Here is a 21519-nt window from a genome sequence, read left to right on the forward strand (position 1 = left end):
ATTGCTGCAAGATAAGTAGGTCTTGACACTTGCAATAATGAACTTAACCCACTTAGTTTCACCTCTTATCATGTTGGAAGGAATCCCTCACTGATCACAAGGACAAAGACGCATGTCTTGACTGGAAAAAAAGAAACCCTAACAGTAAATGAATAAGAAAAAATATACAAAGAACAACACTGGATAAATCTCCACCTTGATTATCGTCATGTCACCTAACATGAAGATAATAAGGACAATAAAAATGATTATATATGTTTGCATAGCTTTTTAAAATCTGTAAAGCATATCACTTTTATCACCTCATTTAAACTTCCATACAACACTATGCCATAAAGACAGCTATCTATTCCTGTTTAATGATGAAGAAACTGAGGCTCAAGGAGGTTAGTGGATGAGTCCAAGGACTATGCCTAGTGAGAGAAGAGCAGAGAGACAGCTTCTCTTACCTCCTGTTCTTTTCAGCACACAACTCTGCTTAATATTACCTACTCAAACTATACACTAGGGTTGTGATTCAACAGAGAAGAGCTATCCAAAGATGACTTCCACAAGTCACCCAGGAAAAATGTTGTGAATACAAGAAACAAACAAACAAAAAAGGAACATAATAGAGAGCCCAGAAACAGACATACATAAATATACTCAATCTCTGACACAGAAGCAAAGGCAATACAATGGGGCAAAGATCATCTGTTCAACAAATGGTGCTGTAACAACTGGACATACACATGCAAAAATTAACTGAAAATAGATCATAGACCTAAAGGTAAAACACAAACTAGAAAACTCCTAGAAGATAACATAGAAGAAAATGGAGATGGGGCCTTGGTGGGTATGGAGAGGACTTGTTAGATACACCACCGAATAAATGCACAATCTATGAAAGAAATCATTGATAACCTGGACTTCATTAAAGTTAAAAACTTCTGTTCTGTGAAAGATAATGTCAAGAGAATGAGAACACAAGCCACTGACTGGGAGAAAATACTTGCAAGAAACAATATGATAGAGGCCTGTTAACCAAAATATATGAAGAACTCTTTCAACAATAAATAAATGGACAGCCCAATTAAAAGACGGGCAAAAAAGATCTAAAACAGACACCTCAAAGAAGATGGCAAAAACCATATGAAAAGATACTGAACATCATATGTCATTACAAAATTTCAAATTAAAACTCCAATGAGATATCACTACACACCTATTAGAATGGCCACAATCCAAAACACTGACAACAAAAGCTGGCAACAGGAGCTCTCACTTACTGCTGGTGGAAGTGCAAAAGTACAGCCACTCTGAAAGGCAGTTCGGCTAACTTGGGTTGGGTTAACTTTTGGTAGCATGAAAACAGATGTTAAAGTAGTAGCTTTATGGGTTATTCAATAGCCCACCCCCTCCCAAAACTACTATTTCACTGAACTTCAAAATTTTAACAAAAGTGCAACCTGGACCCAGAAGAGATCTGGGTTCAAATCCTAGCTCCACGACTACAATGCCCAAGAGACAGCTGGAAATGCAGGACTGAGGCTTGGGTGAAGGATGAGAGCTCGAGACATCATTCTGGAGTTATCTACCAAAGTGAAAACAGAACCCATTATACTCTTTTACCCTCTTCATACCATCTTCCCCATCACTAACAAACACAATATTAACATAGATCAGGTCATCATAATTATACACATATGAAACAATTTACATCAGGAACATTTTGAGGATAACTATTTGTGGACACTTCAGAGAAGTATGTCATCTGCATAAGGCAAAAAACAATGGAATACTATTAAAAATTTTTTAATTCTCCATTCTATGGGATGACTGTTTTTTTGGTGTAGAAGGAAAATCCATAATTAAAATAATCTTTAATTACTTGGCAGTGCAGATACAGATTTAAACATGACTAACATTTAGACCTATTATGGCTTAAAATAATGTCAACAAATATTTTTAAAACTGCACTAGCAGTAATTAATTAGAAATTGATAATAAACTAAAATTCATTTTAGCATCCAATTGTAAGATTCACAAAGCATTTAGATATACAGATGTTTTGAAAGAACAAAGTTTAGAGAAACTTGGCAAATTCTACTTAAGGAAATGGTACATACCTATCAACTGGGAAGATCTGTGAATAGCATCCCCTTGGAAATCTATGTCATATTTTTAGTTTTAGTTTTATTAGAGATGGGCTCAACTTATTATATTATGTTCCCAATCCTCAAGTGTACTCTTTAAAGTATTTATCTATTTCTCTATTTATATTTTTTTCCACTAGAGGGTGATATGATGACTGGACTCTAAAGGTCATTAAAAAATACACAGATTGGTATCTGCTGTGGGGAATGAAGTGTATTCTGTGAGATTAGGGGTGGGAAGAGGAGAACTAAATAAGGTCACAGGCCTACATCTGTAAACTACCTGAGTGGCCCAGGCACTACAGTACTTGCTTTACATATATTATTTTACTTAATCCTTACAAAAACCCTGAGAAGTATTATAGTCTTATTTTACAGATAAGGAAACAGTCCAATGAGATTACATGCTTACTGTCATATAATAAGTGGCAAGATCAGAATGTGAATGCAAGTTCAAATGTGAAAAGCTCTTATCACTCTATCATGTTTGGGGAAAACCCATCTCCTCCAGTATGTTCCCTTCCCTCCATCTCCACTATCCTCCCCACATATTTAAGTTTTTATTTAAATTCCAGTTAGTTAACATAGAGTGTAATATTAGTTTCAGGTGTACAATATAATGATTCAACACTTCCATACAACATCTGGTACTCATCACAAGTGCCCTCCTTAATCCCTACTACCTATTTCACCCATCCACCCACCCACCTCCCCTCTGGTAACCGTCAGTTTGTTCTCTATAGTTAAGAGTCTATTTCTTGGTTTGCCCCCCTCTCTCTCTTTTCCCCTTTGCTCATTTGTTTCTTAAATTCCACATATGAGTGAATCCACAGGTTTAAAATTAGGTTAAGCTAGACTGAGTGAATATTTCTAGTGTGCCCTCCTTCACAAAGATGGGAAGCATGGCTCTATTCACTGGGTTATCTTTTCTAGTGGATGTTATTCAAGATACCTGCCTTACATAGCACTTGCTCTCTCTGGATGTGTTTTCACCTAACAGAATCTGAATTTAAGTTGTCTGTCTTAACAAGAACAAGACAAGGTGAGAGACTGCTGAAGCAGCCACCACTCTCTAGAACTCTACCTACAACAGAGTAGAATTTAGAGCCTGTTAGATTTCAGATGTTAGCCACATTGTCCTACAAAGTTTCCCAGGTGCTCTGGTTCAAGGGAGTGTTGGAGGGTGCTGGACTAGACACACAACTGTTATTCTGATCCCCTGATTAGCTAGTGATCCTTGTGCCTAATTTCTCTATTGTTTAGAACCTAGAAACAAGAAAAAGCCTCCGACTTTTGTCTATTTTAATAGACATTTATTTCTTACTTGACTCAAAAAAAGGATATAAAAGCTGCTGAGTTGCCAGGAGAAATCTAACAATCAGGATGGGAAAAAAAAAATTGACTGATTTGATGTAAGGAATGAAACTATGTGAGAAAGATGGAAGGCAACAAGAGAGACATGGAAAAAGCAGAAATTGGTGCTCAAACATAGTTCTCTTCATGAAAAGATCAGAAGGATATAAGACTTGGCCTAATAGTAATCTTATCTGCTTTTCATTTTAGCAGAAAGTGAGTTGCCACTCGCATTAAACATAAAAGGAGTCTTATGTATGGGCTGGGCATCTCTCTAGAAAACAAGAACTTTTTTTAATATGATAAGGCTTGTAGAGAGGGAATTAAGACTGAAAAGATGGGAATTCCTATTAGAGGAAGCAAGTGGACTTCATAATTTGTAGGCAGACTAGTCAAATACACAGAAATAGCCAGCACACAACTCCTGGTTAAGAAGCACGTTTGATGTACTCTCAAAAAGGTGGTATCTGTTCTCTGATCTCAAATTTCACTGTCATTTCTTCTTGTTACAATTTTAGCCTTGAGCCTTCATATCTTCAATTAATCCTTGTTAGCTACCACACAGAAAAGCCCTTAACCGAGCCCCCTATACCCTTTCTAAAGGGTAGCTCTGATGATTTAAAATGTGACACAGTATTAGAAAGCCATCACACTCCACAGTCTAGAACCCAGGCAGACCCACAGTTCAGCTGAAAATCTTATGTAGTAATGTTTGCCAAATTCTACCATAGGGGGCAGCATAGCACATGGAAAGAAAGGGTGTTTATTTGAAATTAGGCAGATCTGGATTAAAATTTCTGGTCACTTACAGCGTGATTTTGGGATGAATTATTTGGCCTCTCTGTAACTTCTACTTACTTACCTATCATAGGGACTTGCAAACAGTATGGGCTTAATAAATACCAATTCCTGACTGCCAGTACCCTTGACTTTTAACATTAAGATGGTCTGAAATTTCTAATGCATATTATTGCATAGCCTCCCATATGAACAAATCTTTGGTGACTAGAGGGAAAAAGATTGTCCAAAGAGTTTTGATAGTTCCAATATGTTTTCAAAGAAAAGACCAATGCAAGGAAGGATCAAAAAATCTTTTTTCTCAATATCATATTTGAGAAACAGCATGTTCAGGAATGACCAATAAATAAGTATAGCTGTCCACAGGGAATGTTTAAGAAACTGCCAATAAATAAAATAAAATAACACTTGAAAGCTATGTTGGGTAAAACTATGGCTAATCCCATATTAACATGAAAAAAAGGGATATTTTTAAATGATTCTTATACCTCTACTTTTCTCAAAACTCACAGTTTAAGAAGACTTAAAAGAAATTGTGGGGGCGCCTGGGTGGCTCAGTTGGTTGGGTGACTGCCTTCGGCTCAGGTCATGATCCCGGAGTCCTGGGATCGAGTCCCGCATTGGGCTCCTGGCTCGGCGGGGAGCCTGCTTCTCCCTCTGACCCTCTCCCCTCTCATGCTGTTTCTCTCTCTCTCTCTTTCTCTCAAATAAATAAATAAAATCTTTAAAAAAAAAAAGAAATTGTGGCCTAGGGTAATGTCTGGAGAAGTGTTTTATGTTTATAATGATCAAGAATTTAAAGCTGCTCCAAAATAAAGTCTTTGAAATAATGAGAGCTCTTCCTTATTTACTATATTAAAAAGATTTATATATATGGGTGACTGACATTTTCTTTGTAAGCAATGAAGTAAGAGGTGACATCTTTAAAGTGTTGTTGAAAAAATAAAGTACTCTGGGAATAATCCTAAAGAAGAGATCCAGGAATAGAGAAAAAGGAAAATGGGCCAATTTCAACCTGAAATACTACTTCGTAGAAGGGCATTGTTGCCTTGGCCGTCAAATAGTTTATATTCTTCTTGCCATTTTTGTGCAGGAAAATGACCTCACGATAAACAATATATCAAGTGTGTGCACAAGCATACATACATATACATACACACATAAACACTTATGCACATCTATACATCTCTCCATGCTGTCACTAGTACTCAGTCTACTTCTGTGGCCTTGTATGTACAGCACAATAATTTGCATTCATGACTCAAAATACACTAGAAAAAACTGACTTAAAATTGTTACTTTGTTTTTAAGGAGGTAACCAGATAACTCTATAAGACATATCTAAAAGTTCTGTTTACAGTTTCATCTTGAAGGGGAAAAAAAAAAACGATAGAGCATCTGTCAAACCTCTGTACTGGTAGTTCTCCTACAGAACAACCTGATGACTTCTCCTTTTGGAAAAAGATGTTTTGTCTAGATGGCTTTCTTGTTTTTAATTTAAAATATAGCAGAACTCACTGATAGCTTTGCATTGTTCAACAAGGCTTAGTTTAGATTAAACTTCTTTCTTAAATAAGATAATGCAATAAAATACTAAACCCCATTCCCCAACCTGAACCCTCAGAAAAAAAAAGACATAAACCCCCTCTTTTCATGTAGTAACCTTGAGGGAGAGAGATCAAGAGACTGGGGGATAAAAGCTGGGTGGATTGCATTATAAAAGGTCTTAGCCTTACCAACAAAGCAGGCCTGTAGCTATTACTGGTAGAGCCATCTGGCTGAGATTCAAAGCACTGCTTCAACACCTTGAAACAGAGATGGTAGAATGGATATAAACCACTACTGAAGCCAGCTTCTTCTTAGATCATACCAACTAAATAAAATCTAAACTTGCAGACAGGCTAGGGAAATTAGGGATAAACATGTTTTAGAAAGGGTTTTAAGTTTCACAACCTTAAGCAAAAATGATAAAAGCAATTCAAGTATTAAACCTAGCATCTGAGATTTTTTTATTCCAGGTCAGGTTACATTAAAGGAGATGATGTTACATCTGTTTGTATATTGTTTATGGGCTAAACTGATGATTCACTGTAAAATTTAAAAATAAGCAAATAAGTGTAAGAGGACAAACTACTATGGACATTATTTTAATGTCTATAAAATAAGCTATTATTTGAAATAAAATGTTCCATTCCAAAGAACTGCTTAACTTATAAGTCTACTCTACAAGGATATTCACGATTTTTATTTAATTTTAAAATGATAAATAAAGAACCAAAAAGCATGCAAACATAAAGATCTATGTGCATAGAAGCCTGAGGGGGAAAAAAAGGATAGAAGTTGTGCTACATACCTCATTCATTCTGAGTATAATTCTTTTTACTTTTTCTCCTCTTAAAATAGACTGCCTAAAATATTGATTAAAATAAATTCTAACTCCAGCGAAAAGTACATGATGTTTTATTGAATTTCCTGTAATTTCAATAGCACCAAAATACAGAGAAAATAAAATTCAATGTAGAGAAGTCAGCACTTACTTGACTTAATTAGGAGCTAGTCAACAAGACCAAGCTATGTAAAGAAAACTCCTATTTCCAACCTTTATTATCATTTTCTGGGGTCTGTGTGTATTCACATTCTTTACAACTTAAAAATGTTTCAATTATGGAATATTTTAAACATACTTTAAAAACCACACAGAAAAATACCCATGAACCACCCCCATTCTGCAACCCAGCTTCAACAATCAGCAACTCATGGCAAATCTATACCCTCTTTCCTTTTCTCCCCTTCAGGATTATTTCGAAGCAAAGCCCAGGCACTATATCATTTCATTTTGACTATAATTTGATGGGGGGAGGTGGGTGGGTGCAGAGAAGAATACAATAGAAAGACTGGGGAGTGAGAGAAATAATGCTACTTCTTTTTCTCTACAATCCCCACCTCTTGTCATAACCATAATTTTAAGAGGTATGACACCCAAGAATATTTTGAGGAAAGAAGCCCACATGCCATCCCAAAGAACAAGCCCTGGCAATTTCAACTTTACTGCAGTTGCCCAATCACTTCCTCCTTCCATTTCAGACAGACTTCAACGTTTCAGGACCTTCCTGCCTATCTAGTAACAAAGACAATACTGGGAAGCAGTGATAGTATATTCCAGTCCTTATTCTCTGGTATAGCCTCAAAGGACTATATCCAACAGCATTGGTTTTCTCAGCACTAGATTAATCACCAAGTCCTGGAGTTGATAAGATGTCTCTGGTTTAGACAGGAGTCTAACTACCCACCTTTTAAAATAGGCCTATGGCTAAGAGGTGCCTGGGTGGCTCAGTCAGTTAAGCATCCAACTCTTGACTGAGCTCAGGTCATGATCTCAGGGTCATGAGATCAATTCCCGGTGTTGGGCTCCACGCTGGGCATGGAACCTGCTTGATTCTCTTTCCCCTCTCTCTGCCCCTCCCCCCAACACCCAGCTGCACACACATGCACACTCTTTCTCTCTCAAAACAAAAACAAAAAACATGTCTATGGCTAACTCCATGGGCTACCACTAGCCGAATGAGGTAAGGAGGCACATACAACAGAGCTGACTCCTAGGAATGGGAAGGAAAACAAAAACTGCAAATAAGGGAAGTAGTGGCAGAAACCGGACAGTAACTTTTACCTTGGAGTAACACCTGCGAATACATAGCCCACCCCAACCACCTGCATTTTGTAAATAAGACAAGATTCTTTACTACTTGATTTACATAAAACATATTTCACTCCAACCCTCTCTACTGCACACAAACTACTAACCCCTGTCACAGGGATAAATAATAAATAATAAAATTTGATATTAATGATTTTTCATAGTAATAGGATCAATCACTTTCCCTCTATTTGTAGTAACATTATCCCATTATCAGTACTTCTATTTCTAATACCTTCCGTAAAACAAAACTTAGTTCATTTTATTATTACACATCTGAAGATTAATTTTGCGGCAATAACAAAGACTGTGAGGAAAGTTTCATTACAATTAATATGGACAGGTAAATGTCTCAGGAACAGCAGACTAAATATACTCACTTTTGTTGTCTTTGTATAGAATGGGGAGGAGAGCTGGTGAATAGGCAGGTCCACGATACTAGTGGAGTTTGTGACACTGTTACTATGTGTATGTTCATCTTCCCTGCTACTGTCATCAGATTGATCAAAATCATCACTCTCCTGGTCCATTTCCTCTTCCTCTTCATCCTCCTCATCTTGTTCACCAGCATGTTCTTCATCTTCTTCTTGCTCTTCTTGGTTTCCTGAGGAGTCCTCATCTACCGAAATGAATCGATTATTGTTTTCTTCCAATTGTCCTTGCTGGGAATCATTTTGGTCTCCAGGTCTAGGTTCTGCTCCGACGACCTCACCATTCCTGGCAGTGTGCCCCTCCTCTTGTTGTCTTAGCTGTTGCTGTTGCTGCTGCTGTTCCTCCTCAACCACACGATTCATCTGTTCCTCATCTGCCTGGCTTGAGGAAGGGTTACCTCTCAGAGAACCTCCAGTTCGTCGTCTTTTGCTGCCCACAGAGAGCAGTTCCTGATTCATTTCCAAAAGCCAGCTTGCTACTTCTTGGACCTTAGCTAGACTATCAGAAGATGCAAAGGATTTCACATTCTGTAGGGAAAAATGGGGGGGAAAAAAAGGTTTGTACAATCTACATTATCTTCCACTTTTATGTTCTATGTCTATATTCCAAATTTCACTAAAGACTGTAAAAAGTATTTGATGCTATTGAGATGTTCTTTAGGAATCAATAGAAAGTTTAAAATGTAAAAATTGAGACTTTATAAAGACATACACAAAAATCAAATAGTAAACAGCTTTAATATTTTAAAAAATAATTTTAGAATGAAACTTTATAAATTTAGTTGCTTTCACCAATAAAACATAATTTAACCAATAAAATGATTTTCAATTTTAGATCAGTTCATAAACTTTATCATTTATAAAACTTCCAGAAAATGTTATGAAGTATATCATAAAAAACTATTCAATGATCAGTTAAGTTCAGGAAATACTGAGGTAAACCAAGATAAAGAGGCTTTTTTACTGTAGGAATTTCCCAAACTTCTCTGATCATAGAACCTTGCCTTAAGACATGGTTTTCTGACAGGTACCAAGTATAATTGTTATGTTTTTCATTTTTCACAATGAATATAAATCAACTGGAGCGCAAATAAACAAAAAAAAAATTATTTTTATTTTCTTTAAAAAAAGGAAAAAAGTTCGTAAGTTCATACCCTCTGACCCAGTAACTCCACTTCTGGCAATCTATCCTAAGGAAGTAATCCTAAAACAGAAAAAAAAATTATGCAAAGGATGCTCACTGCAGCTTTATCCACAAAAGCAAAAAATAAAAATTAATGTAAATAAAAATAATCAAAACGCAAATGTTCAAGACAAAGGAATCCATGAGATGGGATATATATAGTGCAATCCCTAAACACGATGTGCATTTTAAAAAATTGTGAGAACATGGATGTTTGTATTATGCTAAGGGCAAATTACAGGTACTTATATGATCACAGCACGATTTTTAAACTGCATAAAGACTAGAAGACAATATTTCAAAATATAAACTACAATTAGGCAGTGGTATTATAAGTGCCTTAAACTTAATTTTAACCATATTTCTCAAATGTTACGTATCAAACACATTTGCTTTTATGTTTTATAGACTCTAAAATTTGATCTGATAAAGAATCTTTTCATAATGCTCATTCTTAAATTTCATCCTTTGCAGATATCTATATGGACATGTTTGAGGTTACATAAAATCATGCCAACACACTGCCCAAGCTCATATAAAATTCCTTTTAAAAATATCTTTAAGGTTTATGAGATATAAGAAATACAATATCCATATTCTATCATGTCCTAAGAATAAGTACATTATATTATATCACAATGGTCTTCAGATAAAACAGCCTTATTTCCTTTTCAAACCCTTGCCACCAGAGGTGAATCTCCCAAAGGGCCATAGTTCTCATTCCAAGTTTTGAAATGGGGTCTGAAAGTCTGGAAGGTAGTTTTAAAATAGCAGTATTTCATTTTATTTTCTCTCATCTACACTTTCTAAGAAAAAAGCTGTAGTGTGGGGGGGAAATTTTTTAATTCTAATTACAACTAGAAGTTAAGTATAGAAAGAGAAGAGTTCCAATGACTGAGCTGTGAGACACTCCAACATTCTGAGAGAAAGAATAACCAACAAAGATGACTAACAAGGAGAACTGGGAATGAGTGACATCCTCAAGGCCCTTAAGAAAGCATACCCAGGAGGAGAAAGTATAAAATTCCAACTATTGATGATAGATCAAGTAGGATGAAAAGAAAGAACTGACCATTGGATTCAGTAACATGGAAGTCACCAGTAACAGGAGTTTTATTAGTTGAAATCTGATTAAAGTAGATTTAAGAGACTAGGAAGAGAGAATAGGGATGATGGGTATGAGCAAGTTAGGAATTTGCTACAAAAAAGGAACAAACTAAAGGGAGTGGTAATTGGTAGGGAAAACAGAGTCAAGAGAAAATTTTTTATTCTTTAAGATTGGAGAACTAGCAGTATATCGGTATACTAACAAGGATGACCCAGCACAAAACAAAAAGTTGATAATGTAATCGAGAAAGAGAAGAAATGGTGAAGTGATATTCGTAAGTAATTAAAAGGGGATGATGAGAATGAGTTCAAAATTGGAAGGACTAGTTTTAGTTTAAAAAATGGATACTTCATTTATAGTAAAAGATGGGAAAGAAGAGTGGTATTATAGGTACTTCATATTTATTTCTTTTTACCGTATTTCTCAATGTGGAAACAGTTGGAAACAGGTGGATTTTTATAAGTGGTGGAAGTCTAGAAATTCCCTACTCATTCCTTCAATTATTTTCCTTTTCTTTTTAAAGTAGGAAGCAATGTCGCCATTATCATCAGTGATCTTGGGAGAGGAGGTGCTAGAAATTTGAAGAAAGGGGTTTGAAATAGTCCTCTAGGGAGAGAGGAGAGAAACTTTACTAGGTACATGAGATTTTGATGATCAAATATAATCAATAAATCATGATGTAATATATATTAAATGTGGCTTTTAAAAGTCAAGTGATTCTTTACAACTCATAAGCACAGTAACAAAATTTCTATCTGAGGTAGGAAGTAGGGTTTTAAAAAAAGCACATTAAATATATCTGTTGTTTTCTACAAAAAATAAAATAATAAACTATAGAAAATAAAGGTCATCAAAATCTTATGACTCATATATGTAAAAGACAAACTATGAAAACATCACAGAAAAGCATGTTAAAAATAACATGTTGAAAAACACTGACCTACACAAATGAATATATATACTATCCCAATGTATATAAAGGTAAATCTACTATTCATAGGTTTCCATCAAAGAATTAAAAACTTGGTTTAGTAATTGCATCTAAAGTCTACTTCTCCTAACACTAATAAGGACATTTTTCACTTGGATGTTTATGCATAGAACAGCATGAAATCAGGGTCATTGCCTGGAATAATGCAGCCCCCCAAGCAAATTGCCCTTTGTGTGCCAACCAAACAAGCATATTTTAAAGAGATAGAAACGGGTTAAATGGCATATTAAGAGCAACTTACAAGGTGAAAAAAATGAAAGAACAAAGGTCATAAAACTAATCATAAAGAATATGTGCAAAAGAGGGAGGAGACTGTTAGTAAGTAGCCTATCAACAAACAGAAAGTTTATGACTGGCATTTCTAAAATAGTACTAGTACTGATCATCAGTGAACACTTCTGTTACTAATTAGGAATAATAAAAAGTCAAATCACTACCATTGTGTAACTTTAGTGTTATATTGAGAGGAAGAGAGAAGAAAGCGTCTTTAATTTAAGCCAATAAAGTTAACTGACTCATATTTACAACCATGGCATATAAAGAGCTTTCAAAATAATACAGATTCTTACAGATAGACCTGATCAAAAATAGTAAATCCAAGTAGAAGAATCAGATTTAAAGCATAGCCAATATAAAATATACAATGACAAAGCTAAAAGTCAGATTCTAGGAATCCCAGAATATTTGAAGAGGCTGAAAATATCCGACAGACTTACATAAAAATTTGTCCAAGTAGTATATGTTGGATTGGAGCTCTCTGACCCATTTTGGGAATGGAAAAAAGAAATGAAAATTTCATTTTGTTGGTATTCATAAACTCAAATTTAAACCAAAAAAACCCAGTATTTTGAGGAAATTAGTTTTTTCTAATAATGATCTATTAAGTAAGCTAATGACCTAATTAAAATAATAAGCATTTATCCAATTAGTAATAGGAAATCAGAATCAACTAAGTATTCTTATAAGGGGGGGAGAACCTTTTTAAAAATAGTTTATAAAGCCCCACGTTAAAAAACAATTGATCTAAAACTTGAAACTGTCATGCAGCAAAAGTTAATAAAATATTAACCCCAAAAATGCACACTTCCTTCTTTTAGATTTTATTTATTTGAGAGAGAAAGCGTGTGTGAGTGCGCGTGAGCAGGGTGAGGGGCAAATACTGGCTTCTTTTCCAAAACCAGAATCACTACAATGCTCAAAGATTATTACTATAAAACAAATATTTACTGAACACTCTATATGTTTTAGGTACATTTTAATTTTCTAGAGGATAATGTTTAGAAAAGTTTCTTTACAAGTTAATCAATGACTTTTAACCTGACCAGAACCCATGGTAAAATCAGATTTTACATTATAAATAACTCTGGATGTATGTATTTAAACAAACCTAAAACAATGGTTTAGAGAGAGGGAATTATGAAATATTTCAGATACCTAAAGTCTCTATAAATCACCACCTTACCTAAACATGTCCATTCTCATTATTTGTAGTAATTGTGTTCCATAAAGTTATCACAAATACTGAACCACTGCCCCTAGGGGAAACACAGGGTTAACTTCCTGCAAGCTTTGGTCACAACATTTTGGCCAAATGATCAATATAGAATCTTTTCATGTGTATATTTCTATTTAAAGACATGTACTTAATATATATTGTTGATTCATTAACACTGAACTCACAGCCAACAGCACTATAAACCCATGCCTGAACAAAGCTTATCTAACACCTATATGCTCTCCATAAGGCACATTTCGACACTAGACAGTACCTCGCCACTATGCTTGGGGGCCATTTTCAACAGCCAAATATTTCACTAAATTGACCATGAAAAGGACACTTGTTTACAGTATGAGAGCTGAAACAAGAAGGCAGAGTGTCACTTTGTTTGACCTCAGATGGGAATGTGCATGCCAAGTGATTTTTTGCCACTCTGTGCATCCTCATGTCCACAAATGACTGTGAAAGCATCATGAATATTGATTTTTGGTGTCACAAATAAACTGTAGTGAGTAGGCAAATTCGCAAATACAGAATCTACAAATAATGAGGGTGAATGGTACCTACTTTATCTAAGTCCTCTAGACAGGGCACTACTTGCAATGCAAGATTCACATAGTATTTTGAGATACCAACAAAGAAGCCACAGCATTACCTATTGGCTGCTTCTGGAAATATAACAAAGGATAAATGATCAAAGAAATTGGAAGCTCTAATAGACATTCATCACTAACTTCTTTAGAAATAAATCAGAAGTTTAGATAGCTCATATTAAATAAAGTTATACTTTGTATAAAGTAACTGCTAGAAAGAAAAAGGGTGAGAAAGACATTTTTCCCTTTGTAAGGGGGCAGAACAGTGTTCTTCTGGCAGCGTTTTTCATTATAGTGACAGTTCTGAACCTAAGGATGCCTAAAAGAAGAGATTCCTACAGTCACCTCCATCCTAGGATGAAGAAGTATTATAATAATTTTGCTCTTCAAAAAAATTCAGAAATAAGGTTACTGTGATATAAGAGAATTACTCCAGGACTTTACCCAAGTCCTAGAAAATACTGGGTAACGTTTAGTCATTATACCTTGTTGATTTATTGACACCTCAGACTGAATTCCAGTGCTTTTTAAAAACTAGTTTCTCAGAAATTTTTTAACTAGTTTCTCATGAACCTTGCTTTTCAAAAGATCTTTGATTACTTAAAACCACTTGAACTTATTTTAGGATGCTTAAAGGAATCAATGTGGGCAAGTACACATGTTAAACAAATTGAGCTCTGAAAGCCTGTCTCAGAGTGAACTAGAGCTGTTTCCATGGCAAACACTAACCTTGAAATTACCTTGAAATCTAAGTAACAGGGGAACACTAGTTACACTAATAAAACAAGGGGTGACTTAAGCAAACAGCCAAAGCCTCCAAAAGACTGTGCAATTTTTAGACATTTTTAGCATTACATGGCAGGGTACAATCCACTGGACATGAGCAACAAAGTCATTTAAGAAGCTTTAAGATGTAGATGGCAGGAAAATAAACCAAATTGTACTGATCACTGGGAAGGATAACTCAAAGCTTAGAATCACCTTTTGCAAGCAGCTTAGGATCTTCCCTGAATCCTAAAGGAAGCTCCCTGATCATCAGGAGCCCTCTTGTGGCCCCACCACTTACTAGCACTCCAAGTTCATATTTCTACACTCCAAGTTATTTATTTATTAATTACTATGGCCAAACTGATTAACAGTATCTAGAATTTACGATAAAGTAAGTCACATCATATCATTCAGTGACTCAAAATCCACCAAGGGCTTCCCATTTCACTCAGAATAAAAATCCACTCAGAATAAAAGAATTTTTATGGTTGCCTGTTGGACTCTGTATAATAATCTACACATACCCCCACCACTCTGAGTTTATATTCTATTCTCTCTTTTTCACTTTGCTTCACTCTTTCTAACGCTGTTCCTTCTTGAAGAAGAAAATATGCTGCTATCTCGGAGCCTTTGCCCTGGCCATTCCCTCTGCCTGAATGCTCTCCTCATATATCCACATGGTTCTTCCCACTACTTTCTTCAGGACTCAGTTCAAATGTCCCCTAAGCAATGACACTTTCCCTAATCATCTTATTTAAAATAATAACTCCCTTGCATCATATTCCCTTTCACCCTTGCCCTGTTTTACTCTTCTCCATAACAATGTATAAAAACACTAGACTAGTGTCTGCAATACAGTAAATGCCTATCTATCTGTTCACCCATTTGTTATCTGTGTTATCTTCCCACTAGAATTTAAGCTCCCTAACGAAAAAGACTTCCCTTTTTCACCACGGTTATCCTCAGTACCTACCCAAAGCCAAAAATGCTCAGCTTATTCCTCAAAACATTTTTTTAGTGAGTAAATATTTATTAAATCTTTTTAAAGCCAATTATGCACTTTCTTTACCAAAGAACTTCAAGCCACGTCACAAACACAATATCGATAACTTTAAACACATTTTTAAACATTGTACTGAACACGTTCTGTGTAGTATTTTTAAAACTGAGTAGAAATCTAGCCTTAATACTTATCATTTTTTTCCTTTTATCAAATTTCTTGTTATTTTAACACAAGCTATAAAAAAACAAGTATGTGACTAAAAAGATTGATACTTCAAAAGCACATAGTTTGTTGAGTAATTCTACTTCCCCATCGCTTATACTGTGGTTAACTGGGAAACCATAGATGTAACTTAAGGTGGAAATCTTCCAAGGACTACAAAATTGACTGAATAGGTCCTTAATAATGGAGATTTACAAAAGCAACACAAAATGAACAATATGGGGAGCATGATGCAAGTATTCATGTAAGCAGCAAATATTCATTAAGGTTTATGGTTTTGAACATTTTAAATCCACGTGGTTCATCAATCATATATATCTTTACTAGAAATGATATTGAACACTATTTCTCAGTTCACATGACAATACATATTTTTTATGTTTTTTAACTGATTATTTTTGTTTTGGCCAAATTTAATTCCTCATTCCCATTTAACTCTACTACCTCTGCAATCTGTGTTTACTCCATTAAAACTAAACTTTAAACTAGCTGCTAGGGGCACCCGGGTGGCTCAGTTGGTTAAGCGCCTGCCTTCGGCTCAAGTCATGATCCCAGGGTTCTGGGATGGAGCCCCACATCGGGCTCCCTGCTAGGCAAGGAGTCTGCTTCTGCTTTTCCTTCTCCCTCTGCCCTCCCCCACTCTTGCTCGCTCTCTCTCAAATAAATAAATAAATAAATAAATAAATAAATAAATAAATCTTAAAAACAAAAACAAACAAACAAAAAAACCACCCAAAACTGGTTGTTAAATCCCACTGGATCTTTTACCATTTCTATAGCTTTTTACTTTACTGAACAAGCACTCCCTCTTCTTTACAACTCTCTTGTCCCTCAATTTCCCTTGGTATCATCCTTTTCTTGGTATCACTCCTCAGAACCTGTTGTTCTCTGTTGCTAGCTCCTTCCTTCTCTGCAGCTTCTTTGAAACCTAGGGTTTTAACTATCACATAGAAGCTAATGACAACCAATTCTGTTATCTCCAGCCAGACTCCTCTATTGAGCCTACTAGTTTTACCAAATAGTCTCACAATCACCCCAAATCCATTATCTTAAAATCCAAACTCCTGTTTACACACACACGCACATACACACACACACACACACACACACACACACACACACACACAGAGACTTGAGGCCCAAATTAGATGCTCCTACTATTTTCTCTATCTCAGTGAATGGAACCATATTCTAGCCAACTGCATATTTAAGAAACCTGGTGGCTCTTCCTCTTCCTTCTACTATCACTTCCCTCAACAATTTAGTCCTAAAGCCATCTGGTGGAGCCAAGCCAGTAAGGTATATGTGTGGGAGGCAGGGTGGCAGTACAGCAGGGGGGGATCAATTTAAACAGAGTGAGGAGGGCCCCCTTGTATGTGGAGGAGGATAGGAGAAAAGAAAGTGGACCAGCACTGGTGTCAAAGCCTGAATAAGAAGGGTGAGGAGTGATCCAATAGTGGAAAACACCAGCAGGTCAAAGGCAGAGCAGAAATGAGAACATCTGTCTGGGTGAGGGTATCAAACGTGAGCAGGGTAAGAAAGGTGTCCATGTGGCAGGACGGTGTCAAAGCCCAAATAGGTTAAGGAGGGTATAGTGGCCACAACGGTGCCCTGCTCAGATACCCCTTCAACAGAACTTGCTCCCTCATCTTGGAATCCACTGCAACATTTACACCTGGCATAATGCCTCTATGCTTCTCCCAGCAAATGACTGAGCATGGTGGGAATGCTCCAACAGCCAATTCTGGTGGGGGGCTACCTGCCCATCATATCTTGTCTTGATATCTACTTCTCTGGGGATCTGCATTAACACAGAAGGCATCTATATACTGGTGTCAAAAACTCTTGAGACAAAATTAAAATGTGTGCAAGACACTACAAAATGGCTAACTTCATTAAACAAAGGTCATTTCACTCCAGGATGTTGAAGAACATTTTCTACTACATAAAGAAATCCAGTGGCTCAGCAGAGGAAAATTCTCAACAGGGTATTTGAGCTAAAAGGGGTCCTTTTAAGACAAGAGAAGGCTAGCTTTTGTGGAATACTTTGAAGATGAAGAACGGCTGCAGAAACTAGCCAATGTAGCACTTACTCCTCAGTCTCTGTAAGACATGAAGAAAAGCTTTGACTTCAGGAGACAAGATTCTTGGATTTAAAAGGAAAATGCACTTTTGGAAAACATCACATTACAAAAAGGAGATTGTGAAATGTTTCCACTGCTGCTTGGGCTTAATTAAAGGGTATCATCAATTCTCAAGTCTTATTGGAAACAACCTGAGAAGCTACAGAACAAATGTGAGCTGATTTTCTTCCCTTTCAACACAAATGATCACTGGGCAGAACTCTTTTTCTGAATCTTCTGATTATGAGAATTTGCCTTGAGAAAAAGGAAGAGCTGCAGTCTTACACAGGATGAGTTTTACTGATCTGCCCCAGACAAGTTCTGGGTTTCTGTGGAGAAAAGAATATCCTGTTATTCATAAGAAACCAGTGAACATTATGCTTCAGTTTTCAACTTCTCACACATTCAAACAATCTTTTTCTTACTCAATGAACATCAAGAGTAAGCTAAGAAACAGTCTCATTTCAGATGAAAAGGAAATCTGTACGTGCCAGCTTATCTCCTGTTTGACCCTGAATTGGTATTTGTGGAGCATAAAACAAGCACACGAAGTAAATATAATTATTACATTAAAGAGGTAAGTTCACAGTAAAGAAGTCAAGATAATATTTTAGATTCAAAAATCACACTTTTATGCATAGATAAGCCTAGTGAAGGAAGTACTTTTTTAGCTGGTAGGCCTACATTTGAGCATGATCATATCACTGAGTAAGGAAATGTTTTCTCTAAGTCTTCTATAAGACTTTACTTCTTTGCTCTGGGCCCATTAGTTGGGTCTTCTCTACACTAACACCAGATATGATCACATCAGAGAGCGAGGATAAAAGCCCAGAATACTGATTTTTCCACTTCAACAGGAAAGGTGGCAGTTTTCCCAGTGTCCACAATACCTAGCATTGAGGAATCAGCAATCATTCACTGTGAAGCTAGATTCTATAGCAGGTAGAGAAAACTTTGAATGAAGAATGTGAAAGAGCTAAAATAGCAATTGTACTAGAAGGAAAACCAATCTTGAAGCCACTACCCTAAGGAGCTGATGACCACAAAACAAAGAAAAACAAGAATCTGCTAAATTTCAGAACTAACTCAGCATCTTTAAGGAAAACAACACTACCACAATGAGCACTGACTCAACTCCTTTTAGCTGTGGCCTCTATTCTGCCTCACTATCATTTTACAATAAGGTTTTGAACTTCAGAAAAAGCACACCAGTATAATATAGAAAATTTACTGTCTATAGAAAACTAATGAGTCTGTTTTTTTTAATAGAGTTCCCATCTCAGCATAGTTTTAGCATGGCGACTAATGTGGACCACAAAGGGGAAAAAATATCTTCTTCTTATCTGCTTTTTAAATTTAGAAATTCTATTTTCATTTGCTACTGCTTGATGCCCCTTTGCCTGGGTTTTTGGGGGGTTTTAGCAGGCATGTCAGAACTCAGGTAACTGCTGCCTGGGTTTCTTTTCTTGCTCACTGAGGAAAAACAATTACCTCATTTAGATGAATACATCAGAGAATCACTATTCACAGACAGACTCTAAGAAACATCATTCCATCTTCCTCTTCCAATTCTTGTTTGGAAGGCTGAGTAGGCGTATTGGGGGAAAACACTGCCTGACCACACTGAACACAGTGTGGCTTTAGAAAATGCGTATTTGAATCGGAAAACAGAAATATTTAAACTCTAACATGAGCTAGGTACTGGTGATAAAATGTTGATCAAAGACATAAGCTCTGAATCAAAAAAAAAAAAGTGTAATGGCTATAAAAATAGTTTTTAAAAAATTATGAAAAAAAATCTACCCGAGGTAGACGTTTGTAAGACATACGAACAAGAAAAATTTCTAAAAGTTATGTAATTATAGTGAAACCAAATAAAATAAACTTCATTCTAGCCTGACTCCATCACTGCCCACCACTGTCCTTATCTGGCAATACTATAGTGACTGAAAAAGCAAAAAAAGTAAAAACTATCACCACCACCAAGAAAATAAAAAATCTAAAACATCTAAAACATTAACTCTAATAACAAGAAACATTTATAATCCACTTAAAATTATTCTTTTTTCCTTCCTTTTTAGTAAAGACTGAGAGCTATTATTTTCTAAATGGTAAGAAGTATCATTATTTTCTTACAAAGATGTTCTCTATTTATGTAGAAATAAAGCAATACTGTCATAATGATTAAATTAGTAAACTAGATCCCTTATGTAATGATCTGTAATTTTCAGACAAGAAATTTTTAAAATTTTTCAGGTTATAGAACAGTATCTCTGGACAAACCTAACAAGGCAGTGGTTGTAAAACACTCTCAAACTTCCAAACACCCTCAATCTCAGTACAATGCTGTGTTGTACACTCAATCTAAAACTAAGAGGAAGCATTGTGGGTTGGTCACAACTCAAATTCCTTATCACAATGAGGACTGCCTAAGGATTTTATCACTAAACTCAGCCATTCAAATAACTAGGAAGACAGTAAGAGTGGTCACTGCTCTCCAAAACTAGTGATTTTCAGATTTGTTAGGAAGAATATTTCTTAAAACTTCAAGTTTCTTTTTTTTTTTTTTTTTAAGATTTTATTTATTTATTTGACAGAGACAGTGAGAGAGGGAACACAAGCAGGGCAAGTGGGAGAGGGAGAGGCAGGCTTCCCGCTGAGCAGGGAGCCCAATGAGGGGCTCGACCCAGGACCCTGGGATCATGACCTGAGCCAAGCTGGAGGCAGACACTTAAGGACTGAGCCACCCAGGCACCCCGAACTTAAGTTTCTAATAGGATTCCTTCACTCTGAAGTTATTCTTCCCACCTAGAAAAAATTAGATCACTAACCAAAAGAATAATAATAAATGAAAGCCATAAAAATATGCCTTTTTCCTACTGCAGCAATTCACCTACTCCAAATAGAGAAACAAAAATATTAGGAAGAAATCTTATAAGTTAAGAAGTCTGTATTATATTCAGATTAGTAAAGATGCTTCCACTGCATTCATGTAATCAGCAAACATTCACAGAGAGCCCACTATGAACTAACACTATGTTAGGTACAGCTTATTCATCTAATCGAGAACACTGAGATCATAATTCCCATTTTACAAAATAGGAAACAAGCTCAGACTAAGGTCACTTGCCCAAAGATTTACAGTTAGCAAGATTTAGCAAACATGTTTAAAACTGTGAACCAATGCCTGAACAAGGCTTATGTTCATTCCACCGGGCCAACTTGTCTCCCAACAAGGCATAATTAAGGATCTTACAGCAGCAAGAGAAACAAATGGCACAAGTGACAGTAACAGGACACCATTACAACTATCTCTTTGATATAAAAGCACCTTCCTAAGATAGAGCCCACTCTTCTTCCTCAGACCCCTAAACACCACCTGTCTTCTAATCAGGGTCATGGACCATGGGTCTAGGCCCTGTCATACAAAACAAAACAAAACAAAAAAGGCTTTTAGGCTGCCCCCAGCAAAGTAAAAGAAATCATATGAGATTTTTCCCAGGCCCCGTTTAGGAAAAAAGGGGCACCCCATATCTCCCACACCCCAAAACTCATGCACACACTCTAATTGCTTTTGCCCACTAGTTACAAAGTACTCTTAAAGCTATATTTGAATCTA

At 36.1% G+C, this 21519-nt stretch overlaps 1 protein-coding gene across 4 annotated transcripts in view; it reads right to left on the reverse strand.

Moving 5' to 3' along the window:
- FBXW7 (F-box and WD repeat domain containing 7) overlaps positions 1 to 21519 on the reverse strand; it is a 218356-nt gene that overhangs the window by 82578 nt on the left and 114259 nt on the right. For 3 of the 4 annotated variants that reach the window (XM_036091283.2, XM_078069312.1, XM_036091576.2), the window contains 2 exons: positions 9566 to 9615; positions 8361 to 8939 (listed from right to left, as the gene is read on the reverse strand). In XM_036091283.2, coding sequence (XP_035947176.1) covers positions 8361 to 8870 — 510 coding nt within the window. In that variant the 5' untranslated portion in view covers positions 8871 to 8939; positions 9566 to 9615. The remainder of the gene's footprint in view (positions 1 to 8360; positions 8940 to 9565; positions 9616 to 21519) is intronic. The other variant, XM_036091354.2, reaches the window with a different exon arrangement.

The sequence above is a fragment of the Halichoerus grypus genome, chromosome 3 (genome assembly GCF_964656455.1).
Source record: "Halichoerus grypus chromosome 3, mHalGry1.hap1.1, whole genome shotgun sequence".
Lineage (NCBI taxonomy): Eukaryota > Metazoa > Chordata > Mammalia > Carnivora > Phocidae > Halichoerus > Halichoerus grypus.